Source organism: Gambusia affinis, linkage group LG19 (genome assembly GCF_019740435.1).
Source record: "Gambusia affinis linkage group LG19, SWU_Gaff_1.0, whole genome shotgun sequence".
Taxonomy (NCBI): domain Eukaryota; kingdom Metazoa; phylum Chordata; class Actinopteri; order Cyprinodontiformes; family Poeciliidae; genus Gambusia; species Gambusia affinis.
Window position 1 is genome coordinate 11,804,980 of NC_057886.1, and position 13,849 is coordinate 11,818,828.

The 13,849-nt window shown below is 40.3% G+C and overlaps 2 protein-coding genes across 3 annotated transcripts; one reads left to right on the top strand and one right to left on the bottom strand.

Annotated features, from left to right (window-relative positions):
• Positions 1-51: 51 nt before the first annotated feature.
• On the bottom strand, positions 52-5,238 carry narfl (nuclear prelamin A recognition factor-like). Its single transcript, XM_044101210.1, has 11 exons — positions 5,148-5,238; positions 3,923-4,018; positions 2,965-3,108; positions 2,735-2,864; positions 2,499-2,633; positions 2,255-2,373; positions 1,598-1,727; positions 1,445-1,517; positions 1,230-1,367; positions 961-1,118; positions 52-622 (listed from the first exon to the last, which is right to left on the bottom strand). Exons 1-11 carry the CDS (start codon positions 5,211-5,213, stop codon positions 381-383), a joined length of 1,431 nt encoding a protein of 476 aa, XP_043957145.1. The 5' UTR covers positions 5,214-5,238; the 3' UTR covers positions 52-380.
• A 1,532-nt stretch (positions 5,239-6,770) lies between these two features.
• e4f1 (E4F transcription factor 1) lies at positions 6,771-13,771 on the top strand. 2 transcript variants are annotated; one of them, XM_044101215.1, is made up of 14 exons: positions 6,772-6,930; positions 7,205-7,335; positions 7,808-7,889; positions 8,119-8,300; positions 8,397-8,517; positions 8,627-8,779; positions 9,778-9,965; positions 10,048-10,281; positions 10,368-10,473; positions 10,654-10,871; positions 10,969-11,167; positions 11,258-11,421; positions 11,825-11,884; positions 11,995-13,771. In XM_044101215.1, the coding sequence occupies exons 1-14, from the start codon at positions 6,834-6,836 to the stop codon at positions 12,355-12,357; spliced, it is 2,298 nt and encodes a 765-aa protein (XP_043957150.1). In that variant the 5' UTR covers positions 6,772-6,833; the 3' UTR covers positions 12,358-13,771. The 2 variants fall into 2 exon arrangements, with proteins under 2 accessions (XP_043957151.1, XP_043957150.1); XM_044101216.1 differs by lacking the exon at positions 11,995-13,771 and having other exon boundaries at positions 6,771-6,930; positions 11,734-11,888.
• Positions 13,772-13,849: the final 78 nt, after the last annotated feature.

A 13,849-nucleotide genomic window follows, 5' to 3' on the forward strand; every position in this document is an offset into this window, starting at 1 on the left:
CTCAGGAAAAGTAGAAAACAACCCAATACACTTTGCTACGCAACACTGGAATAATTAAATAATTGTTTATTTTGTTTTCAAACTGTATAAATTTACATATAATTAACAAAGAGTGATCATATTTTACCTATTTATGATTGGAAAGAGTGTAACAGATTGCACACAAAATACATTACTAGCTAATTAAGAGGAGAACGGGTAAAGAGTTACATTTATTCAGTGCAGAAACATTGGTTTATAATCTGGTATTCCACACTATCAGGCCCACAGGGAAAAAAAAGACCTAAAAGAACAATCAAAAATGTGCATCTCTGTCAGGACCAAAGCTGAATGCAAAATTAAAGTCTGCAAACATCATGCTGGCTAGACGAGAGCACAGATCACCACTTTATAGTGAGGCCGTTGGTCATTTTCTCCACAGCGTGGTACTGTGTGTGTAGCAGCTCTTTGGCTCTCTCTGCTCCCAGAGTGTGAAACCAGCTTTCATACAACTCAGCCACGCGGGTGTCGTTTTCTGGCAACAGGGGGCGCTCTGCCTTGTAGAGTTCCTCGACTTGTTGGAGAAGCTCCTTTTGGTTTTGACTGGATGTCGGCCTCACCTGCCCACCACCATTTAGACAGCCTGCAGGACAACAAATGAGACATGTTCATTTTGACAAAAGACATTATTTTTATACATGTGAAACATGCAGCATAGATTGATAAAACCAAGATGTGGTTCCTAAATACATAGAACTATGAAAGAAGCTCCTGGGACTAGAACTAAAACTATTCTGGGAATTTTTCTCTCAGAAAAGTCCTTGGAATTTATAAAAACAGCTTAATACAATGTAAACTGTTTATCAAACCTTTCCGGTTGAGCATTTATTGCAGAACCATGATCTGCAGGAAGCTTCATAGGTACAGCATGTGTTTTGGAACACCAAGGTAAGATTTCAAAGCAAATATTCTCCTGTTTACCTGATGGACAGGCCATAACTTCCACAAAGTGGTAAGGCGACTTTCCCCTCTTGAGTTTCTGCACAAGGTTCTGAATGTTGCGGAAGCCATAAGTTGAGGCGAAACACAGCAGGACGGCACCGTCTTTCTCCAGTCTCACCTCCTGGAAGTCTTTATTCCTGCATCGCAGAGTGGAGAACAGTGAGACATAATCATGTTTTTTTTAACATTTATAATTAAAAATGGATCCTTTATGACCAGAAGATGTGCATTTTGAAGGCCTCCTTCACCTGAGCGTCTTGTAGGTGAGTTCTTTCACCTCCTCCCCAAACAGCTGCTTGGCAGCATACGTGAACACATGATGGAGGTAACCTCCCGAACCACTCCCAGCATGGCTCAGGAACTCATCCCCACACACACTGCTGAACCTGTGTGAAACACACAGCGTGTGGGTTTAAATTCTGCAAGGATTGAGAGCAATACATCAAGACGGGATAAAACTTGCATTGTGTCCAGGGCTGCAGGCTCAACATCAGAAAGAGACACATTCTGCTCCTCCAACATTTTCTGAACCTCTCCTGCAGCAGCAAAGAGAGCTTTTTTTGTGTTTTATTTCCATAAGCATAAAAAACAGACAGAATGAGGGCAGCCGGTGTACCTGAAGTGATGACACAATCCACTTCTCGGGTCTCGGCTTTGCTCAGGTAGAAGTCGGAGCGTGATGCCTCGAGTTTCTTGTCGAAGCAGGGCATCACAGCCACGTGGTAGATCTGCTGTGGACTAAGACCCTAAGAGACAAACAACCACAGACAGATCAGCAACTCTTCACTATTATATGTAGTTACATTTAGTGTCTTGCAAAACTATTCATGTCGCAGTTTCACAATCTCTTTCCAAACTAGATCGAGCTCAGTCAGATTGGATGGACTATATATTTTATAGTCCTACCACAGATTCTCAGTTTTATTTAGACTTAGACTAGGCCATTCTAGCACATAAATATGCTTTGATACAAGTCAGTTGTATCTAGGATTTTATGTACAGGGTGATGTTTTGAGATCCTGTTTCAGGTTCTTGCAACCTCCAGAGGCTTTTCTCCCATATTCCAATCTATTCATCTTCCTTTTAACTCTAAACTGCTTCTCTACCAAAAGCAGCACCACCACAACAACACTGTTGTTTGTAACACTGTTACATCATTTCTTGAAAGAAGATTATTGAAGTTCGAGGTCGCAACGTGACAAAAGGTAAAAATAAAAGTTCGATACGCAAGAATACTTTTGCTTGGCATTTTATAATCGGGTCCAAAGCATACCTGCTGTTCGGCAAAATAGCTTTTCACCAGAGAGCCCATCATCTGCTGTGGAGAGCGAGTGGTGCTGATGTACGGGAGAATATAGTCGCCGTGAGTCTTCTCTGCATAACAGATCCATCCTGCATGTATTTTTTGTAATTTTCGTTAGCTGTATTTTATGAAGTAGTGAATACACAACTACTTTGACATAATTTGTTGAGTTTTGTGCGCATACTAAGTTTATTTTTTTTCTCCCCTGCTGTACCTGGGCAGGCGGATGTCAGCATGGGCACGGCTTTGCTGTCCTCTTGTTTCCGACTGAAACGATCCACAAACTCCCTCTGACTCTCCAGCAGGCTGAACGTTCGACTGAAGCTGGTGTCAAACACATGATGGACACCTGGAAGACAACAATACATCACAAAGACAAAATTATTCTGCCTCAATTAGGTGTCATTTAATAAATAATTTTAAAAACCCCAAAAAGAAACATGCACACACCAAGGCCTTTGAGGAAAGAAGTGAGCTTTCTGCCAGCCTCACTACTGCTGAGATTGTAATGTGCTGCAAGGGAGGCTCTGGACTGGGGCGATACTGACACCACTACAATCTTCTTCTCCGTCTCTTTGGTCTGCGTGGGAAGTCGTCACGATGCAGATAGAAAGCAATAACAGCAAATTCAGGATCAAAAACATTGCAGAACTATTCCCAGTAACACATCGCAGCTCTACCTTGTTGTTCCGCAGCACTTTTAAAAGCTCCTCGTGACTCTGCTGCGTGATCAGGACGCTCTCGGCTGAAGTGATGCAGCCACTGCAGGCCAAGCAGTCGTTTAGCGTGATCTTTGCTCTCTCCAGCTTCTGTTTTCCTCCATCCTTCAACGACAAGTGGGTTTAATTCAAAGACACTAAGACTTTAATGACTCCCAAAACAAATTGTGGGATAAGGTCCAGTCATACAAGATCAAGAACCATCTATTGTTCAAGCACTTTTGTGTCATGAGAAATCTGGATGACTTTTTTTTTAGATCATTCATTGAGAAATGAATCATGGCACTCAAATTCTTTCAGTACTTGGCTTACATGTCCATAAAACCTGCAGTTTTACTATCATAATGTAATCGCCATTGAAATCACATCCAGAGTCGGATGTGCACAAGAATTTGTACTAAAAGTGTAAAAACTGTATGCCTCTACCATCAGGTTCAGCCAACACAGCTTTGATAAACAGCAGCACCATGAGCAGCTGCAGATGAATAGATTTTTAGTACAAAGTGCTGTGCATTGCAGCATGTGCCGTCTTGTGCAATAATTTTGACCTTGCACATTGCTCTGTGTAAAATTGTTTTAATGGAGATATGCAAACAAAATTCAAAACCAATGGGGTTTTTTTTCCAGAAAACTCTGAAAAGATCCGACTGATGATCTGACTTTGCCTTTTTGTAAAATTGTATTAATATATTAAAAGATCTGAGCTGCTTCTCCCTTACGCTGAAGGTTTAGCATTAGGCCAACACAACCAGAGTTCCTTTAAATTTTGATAACCAAGCCATCCAGGTATGCAGAACGCATGCATGCTCTATTACAGGTAACAGTGAGCACAACGCAGTAATGATGCAATCTAGAGGCTGTTCATGTTCTAGCTGACATGGTTTTTAATGTCATGACGCAGTCGAGCCATGATACCCACCTGGTTGACTTGCACATAACTTCCATCATCCTCTATCTGTATTTTGGCCACAGATTTGCCTTGTTTTTTCTCTACTTTGACTGGTTTGACACATTCCTACAAAAAAAAAAGAAACAAGAGGGCAAATATGAAACAACATATTTTTGGATTTTTTTTAAAACCACAAAAATAAGGTTTTCCATCATTTCAGCAACAATCATGACAGATAAAGAAATAGGAAGAAAAAAAAATCTGGAACCTTGTCTCACTTTTTGTTTGCGTGTTAATGTCATCACGTTCTAAAATGTGTCAGCCATAAACAATGCTGTATCTTCAGATTAACAGAATTCTTTTAATCAAGGTAGCTTTATTATCAGCATTGGCTTATTCCATCTTTGCTCAGATCACATTTCTATCGATGACAATATAGTTGGATGGGAGCTATAAGGGAAATGTGTATCGTTCTTTTGTTTAGACAGGATTTTAAAATATCAATTTCGTTTTAAACTGGCCACGTTACCTTCTAGTTCACTGCTATAACCTGTAGATATCAGTCCAAAGAGATAAATGGTTTCATTAACATACTAAAAGCTTTAAAAATTACCTCATTATCTGTGTCAATATACCAGATAAGTTATGAAAAATGTTGATGAATAGAAACTAAACAAGGTTTATTGAACATTTGAGCTTACCTGGAAAATATGTTTTACATAAACTACAATTTTGCTGATTGGCGTGCTGACTGTTTTGTTTGTTTCTCAATATTTCTAAAACAAAATTCTCCCCCAGTGAGTCATCACAATAAAATTGTCAGTGCCAGCACTAATGTTCTTAAATTAGAGACTTCAAGTTACCACAAGCTATGAGAGTATTATTGTCACAAATTATCAGAGATGGGTTGACTTCAGTCTTCTTACATCACCCCATTATCATTAGGAAGCTAACGGCCGCTTATCGTGTTTTTAAGCCTGTATTTTGGAGGCATCAACGCCCCAACCAAACAGTAAACGTCGATTTATGATTATCTTTAGACAACAATCGTTTACTATTGGTGCTACGTTTGGGTCGCTACTCAATCAACTAACACAGGCGACAAGAACAACTACACATCCGATTGCTGGTTACTTCACCATGTTTTTACGCTGTTAAAATCAGACTCAAAAAGCCGACGAATCATTAATACTTATCTCATTCTACCAAAAGTAATATCCTGCAACGTTATGTTGTACAAGTTGAAGTTTCTGACCTGAGACGGGGTGATAAAATCGTCGAGATCTGTCAGCTGCAGGACACCGCTGAAGTGAGACGCCATACTCACTGCCGTAAAGTTGTTGTTTATATTAGTGTCGTGAAGTCTTGATTCAACTTTATCCACAACTGGAAATGCTGCGCAACAGCTCACTGAGAATTTTTTTCACTTAGATCCTTCATCATATACTTAAATGTATTTCTACATTATTGTACAACAAAATAGTAATCATAATATGGTTTGAATAACTAAAATATACTTTAGGTGCTTAAATACCAAAAAAATTAAATATTTGCAATGTTATTTGTTGAAAATAACTTAAAAAGCCCTTTACTACCTTTACTAAACATCCTCTTTCACTTTGCAGATCATATCAAAGTTACGTTGTGAACTCTGCAACAGATGTTTGAAGATGAAAGAAGGAGTGTTAGGGGAAACGTAAATGATGTTTGCCATATTGTGTTGTTTCCCAAAAGCAAGCTGTGAGAACCACAACAAGACTATTTCATTTGACCATTGAGTTGTTCAAAATCACAGCCAACATCCCAATATCATTGATCAAATGTTTATAGAACATCTCTTAATTTTCAATTGTTGAAACTTGTTTCTCACCAAAAGTGATCAGGTAAGATGCTACCATGTCAACACTAGATTCAAAATGTTTTAGTCTGTTTGTTTATCTTCGTCACACCTTCTTCTTTTTTAATCAGTCATGTTTTCAAGCAAACACACTAATCTTGTAAATAACAAAGACAGAGAAACCTCAACTGAACAACAAATATATCAATGTAAAATTAAAATAATTAGCTCAGTAAATGATGGTATGATTAAGGAACCCTATTGAGTGGAACTTTTTGTTGACTCCTAAACATTTCTCTGCCTGTCTTTTAACTATACAGCCAGACAGATATTTATAGAGAAGAAATAAAAGTAAATGAGGTGAATTAGCAAACTTGCCAAAACTTATGATGTCATCCAGGATGTGTTACTGTGGAAGATCGTCTCTGCTGATCGGAAATTGAATTATAAATATGTCACATAAGAGACTGTCACACAGAGAATATTCAGTCAGAGGCCTCCTCAGATTTGTTGCAAGACTGACTGCTACTACCGATTCCTGCCCACAGCATCACTGTCCACTTTTTAAAGATGCTTATAAGTTATGTCAACATTTAATTTCTTTTTGGGATAAACAGTGTTTTTTATTGATTGTGTTCTTATGCTATTAATACTGTTGTTTTGACCAAGACACCCAGGAAATACCCTTCTATAAGTAAAATCAATAAGGTTTTTTTATATTCCTACTATGATAACTAAACTATGCACAACTGGCTTGCCCAGTCCTTACAAGCTATTGTTTCAATTCCCTTTATTTAATGTTTTGTTCAGTGAATACAAAACAGAAGGTTGTGTGGAGTGTTATTTTAACCCAAAAGTCAGATTTTCCGGTTTCAAATGCATTACTGTCCAAATGTGTAAATTATTTCGGAACAAGAATCACCTCTAAAGGCAAACGACGAGGAATTAGACAGTTTATGACCAAATTCGTCATAGAAAATCTCTTTTTATTTCATTCCACGTGTGCGGGAGCCCTTCAGTTGTTATGACTACGCGGTCGTAAATCCGCCATATTTGCTCCCGCCCTGCTGCTGCGTTGCGACAGAGACGGAGAAGTCAAACGACATGAATGCAGAAAATAATCATACGGCAGAAACAGAGAAGGAGCAAACGACGAACGGCACCGACACCATCACCATTCAGACTACACTGGGAGATGAAGGTTAGACCCCTGACGGCATAAAACAAGATTAAATTCTTTCTCTGTTATCACGTTTGGGCCTTGCTAACTTCCTCCATAATGAAATTGTGCTAATAGCAGCTAACTAACGTTAGCAACATTAGCCAGTTTGCTGCATCGCTGTAGATTTGCCCAGTTGTTGGCATTTGAAAACGGTGCACCAAACATGCAGCACTTCGCAGTAGTAAGGCTCGAAAGTCACAAGAAACCCCGGAAGTATCTCAAATATACATGGTTGTTTTTCGTCCTTTTGTAGATGATGATGTCCACAAGTGCGGGCGGTGTCAGTGCGAGTTCTCCAGCCTGGAGGCTTTCATCCAGCACAAGTTGCAGCAGAGCTGTAAACGCCCGGAGACCGGACAGGCTTCCCAGGAGGCCAACCAGCAGGCATGTCCTCAGACAGTTTTAAATTCAAATTAGTATTATTTTTTTCGTATATCCAAAAGAACTGTGTTGTTGTGGTCAATACAATCTTGATGATCCACTGGGAAATTTTTCAGATTGATTTAATATTGATACATTCTAGAGGAATAAGTGTTCACTTCAGTAAACATAATTCTTATTTAAAAACAAAGCTGAATCTCTTCTTTTCTTATATATTGCCTTTAACGACAAATTTAGTTGTCAGATTCAGTCCAGGGAGATAAACACTCAAACAGCAAAAATATTCCTATTAGCAAACACCAACCTGGAGCAAGTCTTTTTTTCACTCACCATCAAGATAAACACAATTTAGAACAAAAATTTATATGTATGGTTATGGTACGACTATGTTTTTCTCCCATCTGTGCACATGTAATTAGTCCATGAAACTTCATTAGTACCGGTATGTCATTTTGTTATGTTTTCTTTTCTGTAGGTCTCTTCAAGTACTGGAAGCTCAGCATCCAAGGTGAAAACTGAAGGCATATCTACAGTTAAACCAGCAACAACCACCGATGGTAGGTTATCAACCATAATATGTCTTTTCTTTTTACTTTTTTGCTGCTCTCTAGAATCCTTGAGAACCTTAAAAACCACAAAAGATGCATATTTTTAATTGGAGTACTGTACTTAGTTTGAATTTACCAGTTTGTTATCCATCTATGTATTATGTTTGCTCAGTTAATTTGATATCTGAATTTCTCCGTGGTACTGCGCTAAATTTCTGTAATTTTGTTCTCCACACAGATGAAAGAAATGGTCCAATGGGTCGAGGTCATAGGAAGAAAATCGCTTCTATTAAAGTCACCGACCAGTCTGATAAAAGCGCAATGTTTGTATCTGAAAACGCTGATGGTGACCAGCAGACTTTCAAAGTAAATCAGGAGGGACGCTACATTTGTCACCTTTGTGAAAAGACATTTAAAACTGTGAGTCAAACAGTTGATAAGCCACATGATGTAATTACCTTAGTTGTTGCTTGTTTCTAACTTTTGCTCACTCTGTGATTCTGTTTCCCTGCGTAGACAAACATCTTGAGGACTCACATGAAAACTCACAGTGACCAGAAGAACTTCTCCTGTGGCCTGTGTGGGACTTCATTTCGCACCAAAGGCTCGTTGATACGTCACAACCGTCGGCACACTGGTGTGGAGAATGAACTGGAGTCACACAGCACTGTTGAAATCAACTCACTTTGACATGTGTGCCAGAAATCCAAACTTTTCTATTTTGCTTTCTTCTCCACTGCTTGCAGATGAGCGGCCGTATCGGTGTACCCTGTGTGGGCAGTCTTTCAGAGAGTCGGGGGCTCTCACCAGACATCTGAAATCCCTGACTCCCTGCACAGAGAAGATCAGGTTTGTCCAGTACAAGGAAATCCTGGTCAGCAAAGATGGCGTGCAGAAAGGTCAGACTAATTTCAAAGAGAAAAAATGCAGTGCAGTCTCTGCACAGTTGCATCCATTTATACATCCAACAGTTCCTACATCCACCCATCAGTCGATCTGTCCATATATCTGTCCAGCTATTTATCCATTCAGCTAGCCTTCTGTCTGACTGTCTTTTTCTATTCTCTGCAGTCAATTGTTTTTAAGTGTTACAATTTTTTTTGCAGGTTTCCATTTTAATGCATGAGCTGAAAAAATTATGGCCAGTCTATGTACAGAAAAATATTGAACTTTAAATTATATTCAATATTTGTGAACTTCCAATATATAATACAGATTACAGTAGCTACTGTAATGTACTTTATTAATATTTCTTATTGGTTGTTCTGAGTTAAATATACCTATAAATTAAACTGGTCAGCTTAGCAAATCCAGCAGTGTAACAAGCTGATATTGTCATGTTAACCTAGCTTATAGCTATTCTGTGGTCAGCAGTGATGCTCCTTTTAAACCCATATTATGATTTTATGATTTCTCTGTGTTTTTCACTGCTGACAGTGTTTCCAGAGAGCTAAATTTGTCTTTTTTGTAATTGTGGGAAAGTGTGCCTGATTTCTTGTAGCCAGCTGTGTGCAGCAACATGTGGGGGAGGGACACATCTATGATCTATAGAGTTGGCAGCAACATGCGGGGGAGGGACACATCTCTGATCTATAGAGTTGGAGAAAACTCAATTAGCACTTACGGTACATTTAAAAACTCTTAAAATTGTAAAAGCTTTAATACTGGAACTTCTTAAAACCTTACTATAACTTAGTTCTTGTAAGTCTCCCAATGCAGAGTTCCTTCCATCCATCCGTCCGTCTGTCACACCAATGTAGAGTTATTTTCATAAATATTATGAAGTGGTGTTATGATATTTTAATTTATTTCTAAAATTGGGAAAACGTCTCCATATTTAATCTGGCTTGAAGTGCAATGACACAGAGCAAATCCTGAGACGGTGTGAATGTTTCAGGAGTTGAAACTGACCAAGGCCAGGTAGTGGCCCAACAGGAAGTGGTAGTTGTGGAGCAGCAAGCTGAGGAGCAGGAGGTGGTGGAGGCTCAGACTGCTGTCGTCAGTGTGGTGGAGTCTGGCTCCCAGGAGGTCCTCCGTCAGGTTCACTTCACAATGGAGGTGGACGGGACAACACAGGAGCAGCAGGTGAGAGCGCACGCTTTAAGTCTTTCGTGTGTTTCTCTTTCGGTCGAATCTCAAGTTGTTGTATATCTTTGGCTTGAACCAGGTGGTGGTCGACCAGTCTCAGGCGGACGCACTGGCTGCTGCCGCCGCCGCCGGCGACAGCCTCATCTGTCAGGCCATCATCAACTCTGGCATCGCCCTGGACACCGAGGAGACGGTGGTGGAGGAATCATCACCAACGACGCAGGAGCTGGACAAAGACATTCCAGACGCTAGTGATGTTGATCAGAGTGTGATTGAGATCCAGGTTAAAGAAGAGTGTGAAGAGACGGAGGAGGCATGTGCATCACAAATATTTGTTCAAAAAGGTCGCTTTGGAGAAATTTTCCATGAATCATAACTGTTTCCTTGTTTCTTGGACAGGAAACGACTGAAGATCGATCCCCCTGTAAGCTCTACAATTGTCCACACTGCAGTCGGTCGTTCAAAGGCGTAAATTATTTCCGTTTTCATGTCAAAGGTCATTTAGGTAAGCCCTTATTGAATGTTGCAGCTCTTTCCAATATCATACACAAAAGTCGAGATTTCCCAATAGATTCTTTTCTTGGAGTGCAAGATATGAGTTACTAACTTATTGTTAAGCTTTTTCACGTGTTCATGTCACAATTCCAGGTCAGACACAGTCAGTGCATTTATCCCTGTTTTATAGGTTATAAACCGTTTAAGTGCACACTATGTCAAAAGGAGTTTCTCACTGGCTACCTGTTAAAGAAGCACATGGAGGTCCACGTCAGCGAGAGGCGGTATAAATGCGGCGAGTGCGGCAAGCTGTATAAAACCATCGGACACGTACGCGAACACATGAGAGCCCACTCGGATGAGAGGCCCTACCACTGTCACAGATGCAACAAGGGATACAAGACCAAGGTGGATTACAGTGGCTGTACATACACAGCTAAAATTATGAGTGTTTTGGCTCTTTTTTTTTTTTTTTTCCTTTAATTCTTGCATTCATTTTTCTCAGAACGCCTTACAAGTTCACCAACGGACTCACGGCGATGAGAAACCTTACGTGTGCGAGTTCTGCTTCAGAGGCTTCAGAGAGAAAGGCTCTCTGGTGCGACACATCCGCCACCACACAGGAGAGAGGCCTTTCAAGTGCCCGAAGTGTGGGCGGGGCTTCGCCGAGCACGGGACGCTCAACCGGCACATGCGCGCCAAAGGTCAGGGTGACGCGCAGAGGCAAACTTAAATGACTCAGGTGTTTATGGCTCTGACGCAAACTGATCTAATGCTGGTTGTTTCCACGCCAGGAGGCTGCAATAAGGAGAACTCCAACGAGCAGCAGGGCGTTGTGGCGGAGGAGCAGGCGTCTGCGGACATCCTCAGCGCAGCAGAAGTCATCACAGAAGATCCTCACGCCGTACTGGTGGAGTTCTCCTCAGTGGTGGCGGACACGCAGGAGTATATTATAAAGGTGGGAGCAAACGCTCATAAAATTACACAGAAAAACCTCTGCTGCCGTTTGTTTATTCTGTGAAATAGTTTATTTTTAAAATGATGAAAAAAGCTTGTTGTTTGCCTCTCTGTTTTTTTACATTTTACTTTTAAGTCATGCTTTCATTCCATATCTAACATGCAATGATTTTTAGAACCAGGAACTAATTAATCCAGTCGGTTCTGGGTAATAAGTTTTCAATTAATGACCTTCTTTAATCTGCTCTAAGCATCTTGGCTGGAACACCATTTATTGTTTTCCATATTTCATAATATCTTGGTTGTATTTCAGGGGTTTTATGCAGGAAGCCTTCCAGTCTGGGGATTTACATGAAAAGTATAACAAAGGTTCTTCTACTTCTTGATTCTTTCACGCCATCTAGACTCAAACTGAAGAGGAAATGCAACAAGAAGTTACACTCATTCAGGACAGCCAAAACGAGGTCAGTTTGAGGCGCTCTAAAGAGAACCTATGCATTATCTATACAGTCAAGTTCTTGTTAAGCCCGTCTCACAGGTCTTCTGACGTTTGTTGAATTTCTGTTCTTCCAAGATGGGAAACCAGATCATGAAAGTGGTGCAACAGATCGTCAGCCAGTCCCATGGCGCCGCCAGCCACCAGATCATCGTGCGAAACGTCGGGGCGGACGAGGAAAGCGCCTCCATCTCCGACTGCGGGGACACCATCACCATCGCCACGCCGGAGAGCCTGACGGAGCAGGTGGCCATGACGCTTGCCTCCGCCATCAGCGACGGGACGCTGCTGGCCACGACAGGCACCGCTGAGGACGTCGGGGGGACTGTTACCATGGTTACCACAGAGGAAGCAGTGGAGGGAATAGAGATGGTGCAGCAGCAAGAGGAGTATGTCATCACCTCCCCAGAGGAGGTGGAAATTCAGACTGTAGTTGTATGATCACAGAGAATTTTACCGATGAACTCGTCTGACTTTATAGTCCGTTTGTGTGCGGATGAGTCAAATATGAAGTTAAGGCCAAAGTTTTTATAAAAACTCTTAGTGACGGAAATAATAAAATACATTTTGGAAGAAGAAGCAAATGTTAACAAGGAATAGGTTTACCCTACTATTAGTGTTTTTAACTGCCTCAGTAATATAAATGCATCCAATGTGACTTATTTGTGATCCATTAAACAGTTTAATACATCTAATGCTAAATTCATTTGAATGTCAGGCCAGAACATATCCAAATTCATCTTTTCCCCCCTACATTCCACAGGGTTCCTACACTCTTCATTAGACAAGAGGGAAAAAATAGAAAAATTAGAATCCTTAGGCTAAATTTGTGTTTTATTTCAGAATCTAAATATTGCAAATCAGAATTTCTAAAAAAGAAAATTCTGTTCTTTGTTTAGTTTGTTACATCCAAACGTTAGTATTTATCAAACTTGGTAGTGTCCAAAGTGAGTTCTGAATACCTGGCGTCCCTCATGTTTTAGATTTTTTCCTGATTAAACACACCTGGATCAGATGAATAGTTGATTGACAGGCTTCTGTCTAGTAAGGTGACATGAAGGAAGAAAGGAAACATCCAAGACCTGCAAGAGTCTACCTCGAGAACTGGAACCGGATATTCCTGAACTCATTTTGAATTTTGAGCTGAGTTGAGTCACTCACTGAAATTTTCAATAATCTAACAGCATAATTCAGTTAAATCTGAGGGAGAGAAATTTTGAAATGCACGTTTTCTAAAATGAGTGACTTCTGAAAGTGATGGGTTGCACTCCACTTTTTTTAGGGGTACCTGAATGAAGTACATCACACTTTTCAGGTGCTTGTTTGTCTAAAATAAGAGATGCAAGAAATCAATGGGTGTATTTAATTTCTACTTCAAAATTATGTGTTACTTGTGTTGCTCAATCACATAAAATCCCAGCGAAGTTGGTTTCCACGCATCTTTAGCAAGATGCTATAATCCTTTCAGCTTTTCAAACAATTGCTAAATTGTTGTTTAGACATTCAGATAAATAACCTCAAAAGCAAAGATTTTTTTTTTTAAACGAATGTGCAACATGTTTTGAAATCCTCCGAGTGCCGAGGATGAGGTTTTGTAATGGAAGCCTTGCATATTATAATTGCATGGGACATTTTCCCAGTTCCCTGCCTCAACCGCAGTCACGTCTTTGAACTTTTTATCTCGGATTTGAAGTGCGTTGCCCTTTAAAGGCTGACATGTTGGTCCAAGGCCGTCAATGATACAGTGTTCCCGTTTGCAGAGGTATTGTGTCCTTTTGCATATCACACAGCTGCTTAAATGTATAATGTGTTAGCCCAAGCACATTGCATTTGAAATAAATGCTATTTTCTTACAGCTCTTGTTTCAAAGTTTGTGTTTGTTTGTTTGCTAGAACTTCTGCTGGGAAAATATTGCTCCAGTTGGTGCTTGTAA